The sequence below is a fragment of the Anastrepha ludens genome, chromosome 2 (genome assembly GCF_028408465.1).
Source record: "Anastrepha ludens isolate Willacy chromosome 2, idAnaLude1.1, whole genome shotgun sequence".
NCBI lineage: Eukaryota > Metazoa > Arthropoda > Insecta > Diptera > Tephritidae > Anastrepha > Anastrepha ludens.
In genome coordinates, this window is record NC_071498.1 from 113,308,219 (window position 1) to 113,327,796 (window position 19,578).

Sequence of the window (19,578 nt, forward strand, 5' to 3'; positions counted from 1 at the left end):
TGTTTTTCTTTCATACTTTGTTATGATGTACTTCCCAAATACACACAAACAAGATCTCACCAACGCACATTTGTATGTAGACGTATGAACGTGGTAATGTACCATAGTTAACTATAATATATAAGTGTATGCATGTATGTGTGTAGGTATAGAAGTGAAAGTAATAGAGTGGCAGTCGGAAATAGATACAGAAATTTGACAATTGAGAAAAAAGTTGTAAAACAGTTATAGGCAATGCAGTGCTTGTAAAAGTTCTACCCACGTGCACACATACATGCACATCTGTGGCTACGCGCCAACTTTACACCACTAAAACGAGCCGCTTTATATACGCAATGCTAAAATTTTTTATCTTTTATTTTAACTGCACTAATTTAAAGATGCAGAGATAACGAGAAACAGTAGCCGCACTTTCAGTTGGTTTGTACTCGTTTCGAGTTTTTTTATCATAAAAATAAATTTCTTTTTAATCCAAATATTTATTTCGGAATTAGTTATAGATACAACTTTTTCAATTCAGTGATTGTTAAAGAATTTAATCGAAAAGCATACATTTTCGGGTCAGCTCAGAGCTGTAGAGTGTTGACTCTTGGCCATCTTATTAGCATTTTTTTTTTTTGTGACTTATTCATCAACTAAGAAGGAATGATAGGATTGAAAGGTCACAGATATTTTATTTGGTTTTATTTCGTTATATTTTATCTTTAGTTTATTGTATTTTATTTATTACATTTTAGAGTAATTTATTCTACAATATTTTCTACCATTTAAATGTCATTCATTTTACTTTAAGAAAAAAAAAATTTTAAATATTTAATTTTTTTAATTTTACATTAGTTTGGGGAAAAAGAAATCCAGTTTTCTCTCAGTAGATGGCTGTAGTGATCTATACCTCGTAAAGTATTGATCAAACAATTTAAATTAACAAAGTTTGTGCTCGTTGCTAAAGTGATATTTCACACTAAACAAATTATTTTGCTGTTTTTTGTTTGCTCCACTCAGTTATGAGTTCAAGTGTATTAAGAATGGAAGTCAACAAAGAGACAATTCGGTACATTTTACATTTGCTGGTTTTGATAAAGACGAAAATGCAAGCCAAGTCGCAGAAATTGTGAATGGTCTTAATGGTGCCGATACCGTCACAGTTAATTATGTGTAATTTTCGTTTCGTCGATTCCGTTCAGGCCTTTTGATGCTAAAGAAAATGTCGATAAAATCACAGAAATAATCGAAGTTGACTTGCATGTTAGTAGTCGTAGCATCGCGCAGGAGCTAAAGATCGACCACAAACCACTTTTAAACAATTTGCGCTAACGTTTTACGGAAAAATAATGCATTTCTTTTCCCCCAAACTAAAATATTATTATTTTATTTTATTCCGTTTTATGTTTTTAATTTTATATAACTTGATTTTAATTCACATTATTTTTTTTTTATTATTATATACTGATTTTGGAATTTTTTTAAGTTTTTTTTGATATTATTTTCTTATTTTCTTATACTACTTTATTTTAATTTGTTTTATTGCATTTTCAGTACCTTATTTTATTTTAATATATTTAAATGATATTTTTTTTAATATTTTTTTTTTTTCTATTACATTCTTATTTTTGATTGAATTTTATTTTAATTTATTTTATTTTAAGTTATTTTCTTAAATGTTTTTATATTTTACATTTATAAATTTTTTTATTTTATTTTATAATAATTTATTTCATTTTATTTTATTGTAGTTTCATTTTATTTTTATTTTTATTTATTTAAAATTTTTGTTTTTTTTGTTTTTTTATTTAAAAATTGGAAAAGTAATGAATTACAATCACAATGAATTAAAAAGCATTAGCGGCTAGGCAATCTGCTTTTTTTATTATTTATTTTATTTCATTTCACATAGTTTTTTTTTATTTCACATTATTTTCTTTTGTATTGTTACTTTTTAAATCAAAATTTTTTTTCACTTTTATTTTAATATTATTATAAAAAATTATATTATATAACTTTATTTATCATTTTATATGTAGTACCTTACTTTATTTTATTTAAATGCTGTTTTGTTTTTATTTTCCATTATTTTTGTACTTTTTAAGTTTCATTAGTTATTTATTTTTTAAATTATTTTTATATTTTATTTAAATTTTGCTATTTGAAACAATATTCTTTTATATTCTGATATTTTAATATTACTTTCCTACAGTATTTAATTTCATTTTGTTAATTACATTTTTACTACTTTAATTTATTTTATTTTCCTTTACGGCGGCCGCCGTTGCCGAATGGGTTGGTGCGTGACTACCATTCGTAGGTTCGAATCTCGGTGAAACACCAAAATTAGGAAAACCATTAGCGGTCGCCCCTCGGCAGGCAATGGCAAACCTCCGAGTGTATTTCTGCCATGAAAAAGCTCCTCACAAAAATATCTGCCGTTCGGAGTCGGCTTGAAACTGTAGGTCCCTCCTATTTGTGGAGGAGCTCTGCCAAACACCCAAAAAGGGTGTACGCGCCAATTATATATATTTTATTTTATTTTGTTTTAATTTATTTTATTTCATTTTATTTTATTTTATTTTATTTTATTTTTTTTATTTTATTCTTTTTTAATTTAATTTTATTATATTTCATTTTATTTATTGTATTTAATTAAATTTTTTATTACTTTATGCTGTACCAAATTTATGCTGTACTCCACCTCTCATACCACACAGCACCCACTCCAGCAAACGAATCCTTACTCTCTGCACTACCACTCAATCAACATCCGTCAAACTTGATTTTCTAGGCAGACATTGACATTGCTAGAGAGTGTCAGCGTGACAGCGCATTCGCTTAAAATGTGCATTATCATGACAAGTTGTGGCAGCAGGGCTTCTTCACAAAACAGAAAAAAAAACACCAAAAAAGATGCTAGTAACTTCTGTAATCTACTTCACTAACTATATATAAAAATTGTTTTACGCTCTACTGCATATATACATACACACGCACCTGTAACTACTAGGAATGGCTGTATGTGTTCAGCAAAGTTGGCTACCTTTTTTGGGATACAAGCGTTTTTGGAATTTTTTATCACTCAGTTTTCGGTTTTTGCTAGACTATTTGAATTTCTGCATAGTTTACCGCTTGTGGAACAGCTGTGCCATTCAATTTTGCCAAGTTGCGGTAAAATAGTTTTTTGTTTTAATTTAGCCTGCAGCATTCGACATTATTGTATTTTTTATTGTTGTTGTTGTTGTGCGAGTATCCTGGCACTTTCGGTTTGTCCATCAATAAATCTCGCAAAAATGCACAGACAACAAAGCAACAAACTTATAACAATAAAAAATATTACTACAAGCAAAACCATGCACGTATGTGAATCCAATTGTACGGGTGTGTGAGTTTACGTCTTTGATTGTATTTGTGATTGCCGCACATACATAAATCACATATTTGCCGCCAACTTCACCGGCTCACACGAGAATAGCAAATACCAATACATGCATACAAACTTATATGCCAATGGCTAGTCATGGCTATGATGAATATGCGAGTTGGCAGCATTTCGATTTTGATTTTGTTTTTGCTTGCCAACAACACACAAATGCCTTTGAGCGCAAATAATTTCTGCAGAATGTGCGCTGAATAAACTCAAACACCTGCTGCTGCTGCTGCCCGTAGTATTTCCTATCCGCGCCATTTCTCCTCTGCTGTCCTCTCGCATTTGTCTAAGCCACTAACTCCCCTTCTTTCATTGAGTGCTTGTTTGAATTTGATTGGCGGTCCTGCTAGCACACCCACCACATCGTTATTCGATTTTTATTCTCAGCCGTTTGCATTCGAACTTTTTTCTATAACCTCAGGTGTGTGTATGTGTGCGCGTTATAGGTCCTTTGTGACTTTATACTTACAGGCGAATAGCATCAGACTGATGTACGAGTATAACTGAAACTACACATTCTGCTAGTTTGTGTGGATTTGTGTAAAGTTATTGATGTGGTTGTATGTAAGTGGGCTGCATTTAGATGGACGTTAAGAAATTTTCACAGTGTGAAATAAATTTTAGTTTTACAAAGTGGGCACTTTGAAAACTTCTTATATATGTATGAATAGTTTAGGATTTAAGAGAACAAACAATGCTCGTAATCGTCTAGCTTCCGATACCGGAAATTTACAGGGAAAGTGATCAACATCTCTTTCTCTGAAAGATCCCCACAGCTTCTGCAATGAGCAGTAAATGGTAACCCTAGCATTTCCGCGGGAGGGAAAATGTTCCTATGCCCTCGAACCCAGATCAAATAAATGTTACTTGCACACCCAAGCGATTTAATCTCCTCCTTACAAAATTTGACTATTCTGGATCTTGATCTTAGCGTCATCAGAGCCTTGATCGCAGCTGCACTATGAGAACTTCAAAAAAGAAAAAAAAAAACGAAATATTTAGATGCTATAACTTTTTCGTGGTCTGTATTTTCCAGAGCATTAGCACTATTTTGTTTGGTTTGTCTTTTCATTAACTGTATCTGCTGCGGCAGATTCCCACTGGCCTCACACGTTTTATGCCTTCAACTGAGACAGTGGCTTTTGTTGACTTACTGGCCATTTACATAAGCTCTTTTACATACATGAATTCGTATGCATATAAATATTTGCACAAGCCGTGCCGAATAAGCTACTCCTTATTTTTACTATTTTTTGGATTGCGCCAAAAAATATGACATTTTTGAAACTATAAATAAATCTTAGGCTCGTATGATCACATGCTAAAGTTAGTTGTTGTGTGCTGTTGTTTTTTCTCTGCTTCTTTCCTTTGCAATTTTTTTCTCACTTTTTACAAAGCTTATTTTCCCAGACTCGACGAGGTTCTGTAAACTTTGCCGTAGAATAGACAAACAGCCGTTTGTGTGAGGCTGCATGGCAAATGGACAAGTGAAAGGGCAACAGTAAGCTGTCTGAGCGGATGGCTCGACTTGGCAGCATCGAGCATCGACTTTACCGGCTATGAATCGTGCGTGTGTATGGGAGTTCGTGTATGTTTGATATGTGGCGCATGTGGCAGTAAAATGAAAATGTCATAAAATATGAAAGAGTTGACTTTTGTGTAAATGAACGGCATCGCCGACACGAGATGGCGAAATGTTGGCAGTGGCAAAAATATGAGAAGATGAAAAAAGTGCAAAGAATAGCATGCACAAGTTACCGTTGGGAATATTTAGTTGATTTTTGATGGCCTTTTTTGGTTTATTTTCAATTTCTAATGCAAAATGTTGAAAGCGATTTTAGCAGTTTGCCTAAGTGCTTGCCACATATGACGGATGCTGAGCCTGTGCACAATGCACATGTATATTTACGATAAGCACTTGAGCTTGTGTGTGTGCAGCGCAAACATTTTACACAAATTTATAGGCTGCAATGAGGTGTGTTGTAATTTGCAGTTGGCAACTTTCGAAAATTTCTGCAATAAATATGCAAAATTAAATTTTTGCCATTGCAAGAAAGCTGGAAGGTAAATTTTCACGCGGCAGCTTCTACAACATGCACCATAAGCGCATAGCCAGAAGCAACCTTCACCCATAAATTCTAATTAACAGAAACACACTTACAAATACTTGGCACTCACACACACACAATTGAGTTTCAAAGAGCAGCGCCAAAGAGAAATGCTATTCATAAATTAAGTACCAAAACAGGGAGGCAGCCGGCTGCAATAACAATAATAACAACACGTGTAGCATACAAATGTTGGTGCGCTATTGCAACATTCATCGTGCCACATGGTGGTTATATGGCGAATGTGAATGCGAATGCGAATGCGGCCATGAACTCGAAGCGCGGCGCGGCAAGTGCACACAAGTGCCGCAACAGCCACGAAAAAGCTATGAGAAGCTATGCGAGTGCTGGTGCTAGTACTAGTGGGCAAGTGCAAAAAGGAAAAAAGGGAAGGTAAGCTGTGGAATAAAAATAAAAAGAAAATCATGAAGAAGGTGAAGCAGAAGCAGAAGCAATATTTTGCTTCCAGTAGTGTAAGGGCAGTCAGGTCACAGCTGTACTCATTCAAGCTGGTCGTGGCCATGGCCGTGACAGTGGCAACGGCCACAAGCAAAAGCCAACCAACCCTAACAGCCGCGTATGCGGTATCCTTTAAACAGGACAATGGCAACAATGCGCTCCTTGGAAGGAGCGGAAGAATTGAAGGAATGAGCTGTTGGTGAAGGAATGCGCGCTCGCTCATCGCTATTCACGCAATCCGTTCAGCTTGCGCGCGAAAAAGGAAACAAATATTTACTCTTCCATCGCCACCACCAGCCTTTGCGCCAAGTATTTATTACCCAGCTCAATGGCTCACTCACCCACTACCCTAGTCAATTCACCCAGTCAATAGTAACACCAACAGTGAGCTATAATTAATGCTGCTTCCCAAATCAGTTGCCTACCTACGTACCGCCACAATTCTGCTAGTTTTTCGAGAGTCCCAACAAAATTTGTTCGGTGTAAATTTGGTGCACATTAACAAGGTTTTGTTAGCCATAATTCCCGCCCCAGCGCGCACCATCAAATTTGTATTTTGAAATTGTTTTCTGCAGTTCGTGGCAGAATGGCTAGAGGTCGCACAGTAAATTGGATTAATAATCGGGTATTTGCAATAAACTCAATAAAGTATAGCTCCAGTTACTCTGTAACAAGAAAAATTCCTTTTATAGGTATACCCTTTCACTTTGAGAATTGCCTTTGAGATAATAAATATAAATATAATACTGACAGACAGCATCACCAAGGAGAGGTCATCTAGAAAATTAACGATTTATAAGTGGCATAAGAAATAAAATAAAAGTGATAATAAAGAGCCCATTGAAGAAGCTGAGCACTCTGGGCGGCTTTTTGAGCCGACGAACTCAGCTATTGTGGATAAAGTCGAAAAACGTCTCCTTGGAAAAATAAATAAATCACAACAATGTTTGAAGCATCGCCAATTTTGAATATTCTCCATAATGATTTTGGAATGTCTAAAATCAATACAAGATTGACGCCGAGAATACTTGCACCCCTTCAAGGTGGTTGTTTTAATCCATAAATTCAAAGCGACAATGAGCTTACGAACTGGATTTTTGTTAGAGACAAAACTTGGGTTCCACATTATGATATTGAACTGACACAGTAATCAATAGTCGCACTGTAAAGTTGCCTGCCTGCCTGCAAACTTCAAGTATTGCAATCGGATTGAAAGGAGTACTTCAAAATATGTATTTAGTTATAAGGGGAAATACGTCAATAATACGATAGAATGCCAGGTTATACATTTAGAAAGACTTAGAGATGTCTTGAAATGAACTCCTGCTGAGCGTACTTTGCGTGAAATGGTGCCAGTTTACAACTGTCGTATTGTCATGGAATGTCTACACCAGCGTAATTTTGAAATCCCTTAAAGTGCAGTTTATTATTTATTTTTAAAATTGAAGAAGGGTTTCCAGAAAAAAAAGTTGACTGATGCTGAGGAAGTGAAGTCAACTATTTTGAAGCTCTATCTGTTTTAAAGCCTGAAAAAAAATTTATAAAAAATTGAAAAAAAAAATTTATAAAAAACATTAAATTTTATAAAATAAATATATAAATTTTAATTTTATAAAAATATTTAATGTTTTTTATAAACTTTTTTTTATAGTTTTTTTTTATAAAAAACATTTTTTTCCTTTATTTTGTTTGAAAAAATACCATCGGAGAGAAAAATTATCAAAAATCAACAAGAATTTTGAGCCAATTAAAACTCGCCCTTCGCTATCATAAAGTTTAATGGGCTATAAAACTGCATATCCGATTTTTTTTTTTTATTCTGATTAAAATAAATTTTAAATTTTTTCGAATTTTTATAAAACTTGTACAAAGTTTATTAATTACTTTTTAACTACTCACTGGCAAATTATTAAAACATGAAGGCAATAAATGAAATAAAATAAGAAATATTTTTTTGAATGTGATGGTTCGTTTAAAAAATTTACTTTTTTTCTTTTTGCATTTGCCAAAGTAACCCGAACTACTTTACTTTATAGCCAAGTGTGAAATTAGTCAAAACCCAACAAATTCTTGAACATTATAAAAGTAGTCAAGCCTAAAAAGTAACACAAAAATTCCAGTCATTATGTGAATCAAAAATTTTACTTACGAATGAACAGCAAATTTTAAGTAAACAAATTTGTAACTTGGTCTTGTAAAAATGGCCCTCCAAAAATTTACTGCACTAATGTAGCCCACGGAAATACCATAAACTTAACAAGCTAATTTCCCTACAGGCATCACATTTAGCCGGATCCATCACAGCCGCTAACGGTTTCAATGCTTAACATTTTCATATTCTTTTTATTTTTATTTTTTATTTTTTTTTTCAAAATATTTTTATAGGCATTTTGTTCAACATTTTACTTAAACGCCAATTTCAGAGTACACTCGTGTGCATATTTTATTTACGTTCGAGTAAATCGTAAAGTGCTGCTGCCGCTCTGGCTGCGTCTGCGGTTCTGGCTGCGCAGCGCCTTGTTCGTCCGGCTGAATGAATTGCTGCTAAGTTGTACTTTATACAAATGTAACGACTGCTTTACTTAGTCACAATACAAAAGTGTGTTTGTGTATGTGATTGAGTATGCAAGTGGAAGTTATAGATGGGGGTGTATTGTGTGCACGCTGGTTGCGACTGACTGCCGCAGTATTTTTATGAATGAATGAAATAATTTTGTGGTGTCGCTGGGAAATTACGAAATATTTATTTATTTTGCACGAGAAGGTACAAAAGTACCTTGTTTCTTGTTTTTTGTTTTACCATTACAAATTTATTGCTTCTGTTGATTTCGTTTTATTATGAAAAATGTTGTGTGTGTATGTGGTTTCTTTTGCTTTTTGTGGTTTTGCCACTACCACTGACGCACAAAGTGATGCACCAACCAAAGTAAGGCTATTCTGTGAAATTTTTTAATCATTGCTTTCTGTGATCTGTGCGAAGATCGCGAGGAAAACATTAAATTATTGGTATACACATTTTGCTGGAACTAAGTACTTGCTGCTTGTAATTTAATTCTAGGTAATAGAAGTGAGTACTCACAAGGGGATTGCTTACAAGAAGTGACCTTTAACCTAACTTGATTAAAAAAAAAATGTATACAGATTGCTTAAACTTGACCTTTATTTTTCTTTTCAGATTTTCTAAAGTTCTTCAAGTAAAACCAAAAGAAGCAAACAAGACAATTAAAAATATTGTATAAAAAAAATAAAAAATTGAAAAAATTAAGTAAATATACTGAAAACATAAATTAACTAAAAAAATTAAATAAAAATATTAAAAAAAGAAGTTTGTTAAAAAAATTAATCAAATATTTTGTATTTAAAAAATACAATTAATTAATATAAAAGACTTAAATAAACATAAAAAAAATAGAAATTAATTACAAAAATAAAATAAATATATTAAAAAATAAATAAATTAAAAAACAAAAATAAAAATCAATATTAAAAAATAGAAATTTTGTTAAAAAATTAAGTAAAAACTTTAAAAATAGAAATTAATTAAAAAAACCAATTCAAATATGAAAAATTAGAAATTAATAAAAAAAATACATTTAAATATTATATTTAAAAACAGAAATTAATTAAATATAGAAATTTATTAAAAAAATATTTAGAAGAATTAAATTAATTCAAAAAATTAAGCAAAAATAATAAATATTGAAATTAAACAAAAAATTAAATAAAAATATTCAAAACATAGATATGAATTAAAAAAATTATATAAAAATCTTAAAAGAAAAGAAATTATTTAGAAAAATTAAACAAAAATATAAAAACTTTAAAATAATTACAAATATTTAAAAAAAACAAAATTAATCAATATACAATTTTTAATAAGGAGAATAAAAAGGTAGACATTCATTAGAACAATTCAGTATAAATATTAAAAAAAATATAAATACAAATATCAAAAATAGAAATTAATTTAATAAAACAATATAATGGAAATACTAAATAGAAACAAAATAAATATAAAATATGAATAACTAGAAATGAATTAAAAAAATCGAAATTAATTAAGAAAAATAAATAAATAAAAATATGAACAGGTAGGCCTGAGAATGTGTTAAAACTGTTTAAAAATGTTTCTAAAAAGAAAATATTTTGTGCTTTAAATAAAAAGGATGGAAGCAATATACTTTATAACAGTTTCCTATTATGCCGATGGGCCTCTTTCATTGCAAAAAATTAAAAAAATAAATTTTCTTAAATCATAGACTTTTTTTCTGTGGAAGAAATAGCTTAGCAACTAAAAACAAAAAATTAACAGTATTTTGGAGCTAACTGCAACTAGCAAATTAATAACATTTTATTTATTGCTATTAAACTGCATGCCATAAATCATTCTAAAAAATGTGATTAAAAAGCTTGACATTTTAGTGAAATTTTACAAAATTTTATATAATAAAAAAAACTATTTATATAATATTTGTTGTATAATAAGCTAAACTTGTATACATCACTAATATACACTAAGTAAACAACATTAAAATAGCCAAACTGAGACCGCGCAAATCGTAATTAAAAAAAAAACAAATAACAAACCAATTTCTTTTTGCATTTATACCCTTTTGGGAGTTTATCCGAGCTACCTCCTGTTTGTGCTGGGGGCTTGATATTTTCCACAAATTAATTTTTAACAAAATAAGTATGAAAAACCAACAAATAAGTAGTTCAAAAATAATGCAAAAATTGATTTCTAGGTTGAATAACTGCTTCAAGAAATCTCACGCGTTAATTTAGAAATATTAAAAACAATCCCTGTAATATTGAATGATTTTTTGTTTAAATTGTAATATTTTTCAAAGTAAAAATAATTTCCATGTCTCCTAAAACTTGTAAAGCAAAATTCTACAAATAATATTTCTTTGCAAGAAGTAGAAGCAAAATAAAAAAATTCAAACCATAAACCAAAAAATAAATAAGAAGAAAAGAAAAATAACATTAAAAATGTAAACAAAAAATAGATAAGAAAAAATATATACTTAAAAACATTAAAATATATACTAGAAAATAAATAATATTTTTTCCTATGTATAGTAATAGGTCTATTTATAAGTTCGTGCGGTTTTACAACAGATGGCGTAACTTGATTATTATTCCATCGATCCACATTTCCAAACATTCATTGGAGAGCTACTGTCGTAAGGCACAAACGTCAGTATAAGTTTTTTATTTGAAGCGTAAACAACAATATTTTTACCACACTTGAAAATGTCGAATTTCGTGCCAAATAATGTGTTTTTGCGGGGAATTCTTCTTCATTATTTTAATATGAAGAAAAAAGCAGCCGAAAGTCATCGTATCTTGGTGGAAGTTTATGGTGAGCATGCTCTATCTGAGCGAACGTGCCAGAAGTGGTTTGCACGCTTTAAAAGTGGTGATTTTGGCTTGGAAGACGAAGAACGCGAGGGTGCGCCGCCAAAGTTCATGGATACCGAATTGGAGGAATTGCTCGATCAAGATCCGGCTCAAACGCAAGAAGAGGTTGCAAAAACTTTGGGAGTTGATCATTCAACCATTTCCAAACGTTTAAAAGCCATGGGAATGATCCGAAAGGTAGGCCATTGGGTGCCGTATGAATTGAAGCCAAGAGACGTTGAACGCCGTTTTATGGCATGCGAACAACTGCTTCAACGGCACAAAAGAAAGGGTTTTTTGCATCGAATTGTGACTGGCGATGAAAAGTGGGTCCATTACGACAATCCAAAACGTCGGGCAACGTATGGATACCCTGGCCATGCTTCAACATCGACGTCGGCGCAGAATATTCATGGCCTGAAGGTTATGCTGTGTATCTGGTGGGACCAGCTGGGTGTTGTGTATTATGAGTTACTGAAACCGAATGAAACGATTACGGGGGATGTCTACCGACGACAATTGATGCGTTTGAGCCGAGCACTGCGAGAAAAACGGCCGCAATACGCCGATAGACACGACAAAGTTATTTTGCAACATGACAATGCTCGGCCACATGTTGCACAAGTGGTCAAAACATACTTAGAAACGCTCAAATGGGATGTCCTACCCCACCCGCCGTATAGTCCAGACCTTGCGCCATCCGATTACTATCTCTTCCGATCGATGCAACATGGCCTGGCTGACCAGCACTTCCGTAATTACGATGAAGTCAAAAAATGGATCGATTCGTGGATTGCGGCAAAACCGACCGAATTTTTCACAAAGGGAATCCGTGAATTGCCAGAAAGATGGGAAAAAGTAGTAGTAAGCGATGGACAATATTTTGAATATTAAATTTGTAACCATTTTACGTCAATAAAGTTTCAAATTTCGAAAAAAAACCGCACGAACTTATTCATAGTCCTATTAATAACTATTTTAAGAAAAATCAATCAATTATTAATAAATTGAAAAAATTAATTTAAAAAATAAAATAAAATAAACAGAAAAATATATCGTTTTAAGTAAATCGAATTAATTTTAAAATTAATGTTTTAATTGATGCTCACAATAGCAAATCCATTTCTTTAATTGTGATATTTTGTTGTAAAAAAAAGTTTTCATACTTTTATTATTAAATATTTTTAAAATAAAAGTTGGAAAATAAATAATAATGTCAAACCTCAAAAGAGCATTGATTTTTCTCACTGTTTAGTAGCACTAAAAATAGGGTTTATTAACCTTAAATCCGATTTTTTTGTACTATTTTTAAATCAGAATATTTAAAAAATTTTAATTAGGAAAGCATATTTTAATATTATTTAATTGCAAATTATTTTAACTATGTTTCTTTACTAGAAAATTTATTTTTAATTTTTGTACGAAAAAAAATTAAATGCATAAAAAGTTTTACGTTGATGATGATTCACAAAAATCATTTTTTTTTCTTAAATTTTTTTCTATAAATAAATTGAACTGAAAATTAAAAAAAATATATAGTAATTTAAAGTTTTGGAAAAAAGTATCAAAAGCTTTTAAGTGTCTCAATTAATTTTTACCTTCTTTTTGATTCATTACAATTGGCAAGCAAAGCATTTAAATCTATTTAAAAATACATTTTTTGTAGTAAAAGTAAATTTTATTTAGAAATAAATTTAAATTAATGCCTACGAATAATGACGCAGATATTTGGACGAAATTCGGAAATGAATTTTTCAAATCCTTTAAGAACCGTTTGACATTTTATAATTTATGTATTCAAACGAAATAAGAAAAAAGTGTGAAAATAATTGAACTTTTTTTTTAATTGTGCCCTTAAATTTTTTAATATTTCTCTTAAATTAAATGTTTCCTGAAACAATCACTAACGGTTCATACCAATGCAGATTTTAAGTTCAGAGAATTTTTTTATACACATTTGAAGTCTAATTAAAAAAAAAAAATTCAGCAATACCAAATTTAAAAAAATAAATTATATGCGACCGAAATTTGAAAAAATAAGATAATTTGGACTTCTTTAAATTAAGTTGGAATTGATTCACTGTGGCTGTTTTTTTAAACCTTTTATTTAAACAACAGAAATTCTAATCAAATTTATTGAAATTTGAACAACACGAATGTCTTATTATAATTTTTTTTTAATTATAGAATATAATTTTTTTTTTAGAACGCGGAAAGATCTAGATATGATGTAGATTCATTTTGAAACATTTTAGACTTTTAAAATATGACTTCTAAATAATATAATAATTTTTAATTGAAAGCTTTTATTTAAATTATTTAATTTTTTTTGTACTAAAAACTTTAGTTTCGATTTTTGCTTTTTTTTTTGATAAATATGAGTGATAATAGTACATAATAGTTAATTGAAAAGCATTTTTATTTTAATTATTTTAGTTTTGTTTTATTATAAATTTTAGTTTTAATTTTTGTATAATTTTTTCTAAGAAATAAATTTAAGTGAATTCAAAGTTTTACGCTAATAATTAAAAATTAAGGAATTTTTTTTTTTTGGTTTTTTTAATTTTTTCTTTGAATACAAAGTTTTAGCTATTAATTAAAAAAAAACGCAGCCGAAATTGGATGTTTTAATATTTTTCTGAAAAATTCCTTATTTCTGAAAAAAAATTTGGTACGAATATTCACTTAAATTACAAATAAAAATCTGGCGCTTCACTTCATATTTTATGTTTCTGTACAACTCCCGCAGTGCTATTTCTGGCTATAAGTACTTGGGTTCTTTCGAAAACGAAACTGGATAAAACTCACCTTTTTCACTTGCGTATGCGGATTTTCTCGTAGTCGATTTGCTTGTGTGCTTTTTCATAAAAAATTGCACACAACTTAATTTTTTCCAAAGTTTGTTAGTTTACTTTATTTTTTCCTTTTGTAAATGCAAATTTTTGAAATTCACTTTTCAGGCCAAAAGCGCGTTATGCGTAAAATTAAAAACACTGTTAATTTTTCACTTGAGTTATTGCACCACAGCTTTCTGTGGTGGTGGTGGTAGTTAGTTATTCTCTGTTCGATATTGAACTTCGCGCTCAGTTTAACAGTTAATCCATTTCCAGTGGCGGCTGCTGGGGTAGTCCTTTGACAGTTTTGCGAAAACACTGGGTAGCACTTTTTCACACGACACTTGCGGATTTCTTTTCAGAAATGTTCATCGTATATGGAAAGCGGCTGCAGTTATTTCTCCACGCCTAGGCCGTTACTTTTATACCGTTTTAACTTTTAACGATATATGCAAGTAATTTTTATGAGCATATTTTTTATTGAAATTTCAAAAAACTGAATTGCCCAAAAAACATTTACACTTTCGCAGTCACTTGTTTCTTTTGATTTTTTGTAAAATATATTTTTCAATTAAGAAAAATTTCTGCCAAATTCTCGTCTATTGGCTTTTTTCGTGGGTTAGTTTCTTAATTGGCTGCGTTTTTGTTCAATTTCTTCTTCGATTGGTAGAAATCATAAAATTTTAAATTGGCAAAAACTGAAAAAAATTGCTAGTTACTAGTTGCGACGACCAGCGCTGTGGGCTGTTGGATGTTGTTGACACCACCGCTTCATTTAATTCAAAGAGACTCGAAGTCTCTGCGTCTCTACGCTTATTTATATAGCCTCCGTAGCGCGGCGGCTTGTAGAAAAGCGACAACCATATACCAATTCCACAAAAACCAAACGTCGAACACGCCAGCGTTAACGTTGTTGGTTGAGACAACGCGTCAGAGATGGCTAACGTTACGAACGGCGCAGTCAGCAGCAGCGAAGATGGGCACACGCGCTATAAAACACTGTTTTCAGACATTGAACGCGGATGATGGCGATGACGATGATAAATTTTGCTAGGAAGAAATCAGCGACAGCAGCTGCTAGCTAGCAGCCAACAAACGCACCAACAACAAATGTGCGAATCACGCGCGTGTTCGAACCGCCTCAAATGCGCGTCAAACCAAATGAGTTACAAATCAAGCCGCAACAAATAGAGAGACGCGAGTTTGAACGTTTGAGCTGCGCAGTCAGAACGTTGCTACTGCTGCTACTTTTGCTGTTGATGTACGCGCAGCAAGTTTGGGCAGAGAATCGAGGAAGCACAAATGCAATTGGGTGTTAGGTGGTGGTGAGTGTGAGTGTGTTGATGTGTGTGCGTATGCATAAATTTGAGATGAGTGCGTGCATCCACGCGGCGCTATGTTGTTAATTTCTTTGTTTGGCTGCAAAGTTGAGCGCGTCGTCGCTAAAGCAAATAAAAACGCGATGTAGTAAATTGGAAATAATGATAATACCCAAGAAAAAAACAAGTAAATATTAAAGAAAAAAATTGCATACTTCTCCGCGAAAGCAATATATTCGTTACTATAAATAAAAATCAAACAGCATTGCAACAACAAGCAACTAGCAGCAACATCACACCATAAAAGCTTTGCAGCTGCTCTTGGCTTTGACCATGTCCAAGAACCAAAGTCGACGCTACCAGCGGCAGCGACGGCGCCCGCGCGTCGACATCGCTGCTGCAGTCGCAGTCACCGCGCGAGAGAGCAAAAAAGCGTGTGAGCGTAAAAACCTACAAACGCCAGCCGGCATACTTCGGCTCAACTCATACCAATAGCTTCGTACGAGCGGGCTGCTGTGCTTGTCCAGTGCTTGATTTAGAAGCCCGCTTCGCTTTCGCCACCGCCACAGTCTTAAAAAGTGTTTGATGGTCATGAGCAACCCAAAACGAAATGAGCCGGCTAGGCGACGGACGACGGTCGACGACTTTGGCGAGTACGAATGGGTAACAGTCGAAGAGCAACACTAAGCAGCAGCAGCAAGCAACATTGCTGTTGCAACATTTCTTCTACACAACTCGCGCTTTGGTTGATGCGCGCTCGAAGCTTGTGTGTATGCACATGTATGTGTGTGTAGTGCTGGTCGGTGGTGCTATTCGGAGCTTGGCTTGGCTCGACTTGTCTGTGGTCTCACTTTGGCTGTGGCTCATTTTCAAGTTCGTGGTCACGGACGACACGACAAAGACGATGTCTCTGGCTGTGGCTCTGACTCTGACGTTGGCGTTGAATATGTTGATGGTAAGCAATGTAATTGTTGTTTCGTTAGCTGGCGGCGGCGATGGTGGTGTTGTTGGTCATGTTGGTGGCGGTCGTGCAGACAACACAAAAGCCGCAGATGCTAAGAATAGAGAAAAAGAACTAAAATATCCTTTTTTTGCTAAGAGTGGTAGACGAGAAGCTGCTTAATACTAAATGCAAAAAAAAAGGAAAAGAAAATCTAAAAAAGGTGTAGTACACGAAGGCGAAGTAGCATGTAAAAGTAGAAGAAACTACCGCAGACGAAGACGCAGCAGCCTTCAAGCCAAACTGATCACAAGCCGCACGAGGCAGCTGCGACAAAAACACTAAGCCAACCAAGGCAGCAAAGGACCGAAAGAACATCGAAGAACGCAGAACCACCAACCGAAGAAGACTTAACGAGCCAGACGACGAGGAAAAGTAGACACTTGAAGAAGACATGGCTTAAATCTAAGCTGCTTCTTCCACTACTTTGCCTGCTGCCAGTTACATGCGAACACAAACAAACACACGCACACACACACGTAAGTCTGCAAAAATAAAAAGATATTAAAAGTAAACGCACATATGAGCATACATATGTACATACATACATATGCACGAGTGTGTCTGTATGTGTGAAGAGCCCAGTAAGAAGAGAGCTTATGTAGTAATGTCTGTCCGTATGTCTACTTGTGCACACCATCGCGCGATTTTTGCACAGATCTCGTGTAAGCCAATACCATCAGCGTCCATCCAACATCATCTATACATGTAAGTAAGTATGTAGTATGTACCCATGTTGAGTATGAATGTATGCATGTGTGCTGATACTCGCTACCCAACACTACTAAGATAACAACAAGAACGTGAACAAAACCAACTCACTCCTAAAGTTATTGGTTCTTTGTGGTTTTGTAGCTTTGCGATTTTTAACATATTTTTCTGATTTAGTCGACTTACATGCACTAAGTCGTATCGCAGTCATGGTTAGCATTTTCAGTCATTCTTAACCACAGCTTCAGCTAAATTTTTGCAATTACGTTTCTACAAACACTTACTTGCATATGTATGTGTGACTCTGGCTGTGTGCTATTTACATTACCTACTGTGCGACGCCGTTGAACAGGTGTCGTCGATGTAGCCGCTTGCATTCTGCTATTGGCACTTGTGTGGCCCTTTAAACAAAGTGCGGTTTGGGCAAATAGTTTTCTTCCCCATTAGAATGCACGTGAAGGCGCGCATATATTGCATGTACGCATTCCTATTCATTGATATCTGGAGTATTACTCATTATTCATTTAAATTAAATGGAATTGTGTAATTCTTACGCTTACAACTGTGATGAAGAGTCTTCTGAGACTAACATTGCGTGCTAAGGAAAAACCGCAGGAAAAATTGTCATATTTTGCGAATTTTACAGAAAAAGACAGCCAATAGCCCTCGTAGCTAGCGCTGCAACCGAACTATTCAATTTTAATTAAATTAATAAATTAATAAAATTATAATTAGAAAAGGAATTTATTCTGAAATCTTTTGCGTAAATACAATAGGAAATCGTTTGAAATGCCGGTACCAAATTATGTAGCTCCTATTTGTGCGGCGAGAGCTAGTGGGACGTAGTGGATGAAGCTACTGCACTTAGCACGCAAAAGTTAAATTTTTAGATGATTTTTATCAACTTGACCCCAACTTGAACCGTAGTGTATGAATTGGAAATCGATATTGGATAGAAAAAAATTTCTCAAAGACTTGAAATAAACTGGAAATATCAACATGAGAAATTTAAGAATAATACAAATAAGAATTATACAGGGTCCGAGTACATTTTGAGAGCTATCAATATAAGAACTACATATGTAAAATATGAGCTCGAAATCAATTTAAGAATAGATTTTTTTGAAATCGATTAGAAAATTAAGCTTATTATGAACTTGAAAATTATAAATTTCTCAACAGTTTTACGGTAAACTTAGAATAAATTGTGTGCAATTTGAGAATTACACCAAATGTTAACTTCAGAATTCAATACAAATTTCTCAAAGGCGTGGGGTCAAATTTCGAATAAATTGCCTGCAATTTGAGAATAATGCCAAATACCAGATTCAGAATTATAAATTTCTCAAAGGTGATAAATAAAAATTTTCTCAATTGGTTCAATTCATTGGAATGAGGCTAAAAAACCACTTGTGAATTGTAAATTTCCCAATGATTTGAGGTGAACTTGTAATGTTAACTTGAGAATTATAAATTTTTCAAGAGTTCGAGATCAGTTTGAGAATTGTACGAAATATGAACTTAAGATACATAAATTTCTTAATGAAGTGAGGTAAATTGTTCGAATCTTTTTGAGAATAATGCTAAATATCAGCTTGAAAATAAAAGAAATTCTCAAAGGCTGGTATCAAGCTGAGAATAAATTGGTTCAATACATTTGAGAGCAGGGCTAAAAATCAACTTGATAATTATAAATTTCTCAAAGGCTTGAGATCAACTTAAAAAAATATGAACTGGAGAATTATAAATTTCGCAACGGTTTGAAATCAATTAAAACATTATACAGAATATGAACTTGGGAATTTTAAATTTTTCAATGACTTGCGAACAATTGTGCAAATTTCTTTTAAGAATGAAACTAAATACCAACTCAGAATAAAAAAATATTCTCAAAGTTTTGAGATCAATTTAAGAATAAATTGTTTCAATACATTTGAGAATGAGCGTAAAAATCAATTGAAAATTGTAAATTCCTCAATGGCTTGAGGTCTACTTGAAATATCAACTTGAGAATTCTAAGCTTTTAAAGGCTTGAGATCAACTCGGAAATTATAAATTTTGTCAAACGTTTGAAATCAATTTAAGTATTTTGCAAACATTTCTCAGCTGTTTAAGATTAAATGTAGATTAATGTAAAATATGAACTTGAAAATGAAAAATTTCTGAAAAGTTTGAAATCTATCTAAGAATGGCGCAAATAACAACTCGACCTTTGCGGAATATAAATTTCTCAATGGCTTGAAGTCAATTTGAAATATCAACTTGAGAATTGTAAATGTTTAAAAGGCTTGAGATCAACTTGAAAATTAAAAATTTTTGAAGGGTTTGC

The 19,578-nt window shown here is 32.7% G+C and overlaps 1 protein-coding gene across 1 annotated transcript in view; it reads right to left on the bottom strand.

Annotated features, from left to right (window-relative positions):
* LOC128855113 (titin homolog) overlaps positions 1–14,988 on the bottom strand; it is a 172,832-nt gene extending 157,844 nt beyond the window's left edge. Inside the window, exon 1 of the mRNA XM_054089755.1 lies at positions 14,194–14,988. Within this exon, the coding sequence (XP_053945730.1) occupies positions 14,194–14,251 (58 nt within the window). The 5' untranslated portion in view covers positions 14,252–14,988. The remainder of the gene's footprint in view (positions 1–14,193) is intronic.
* Positions 14,989–19,578: the final 4,590 nt, after the last annotated feature.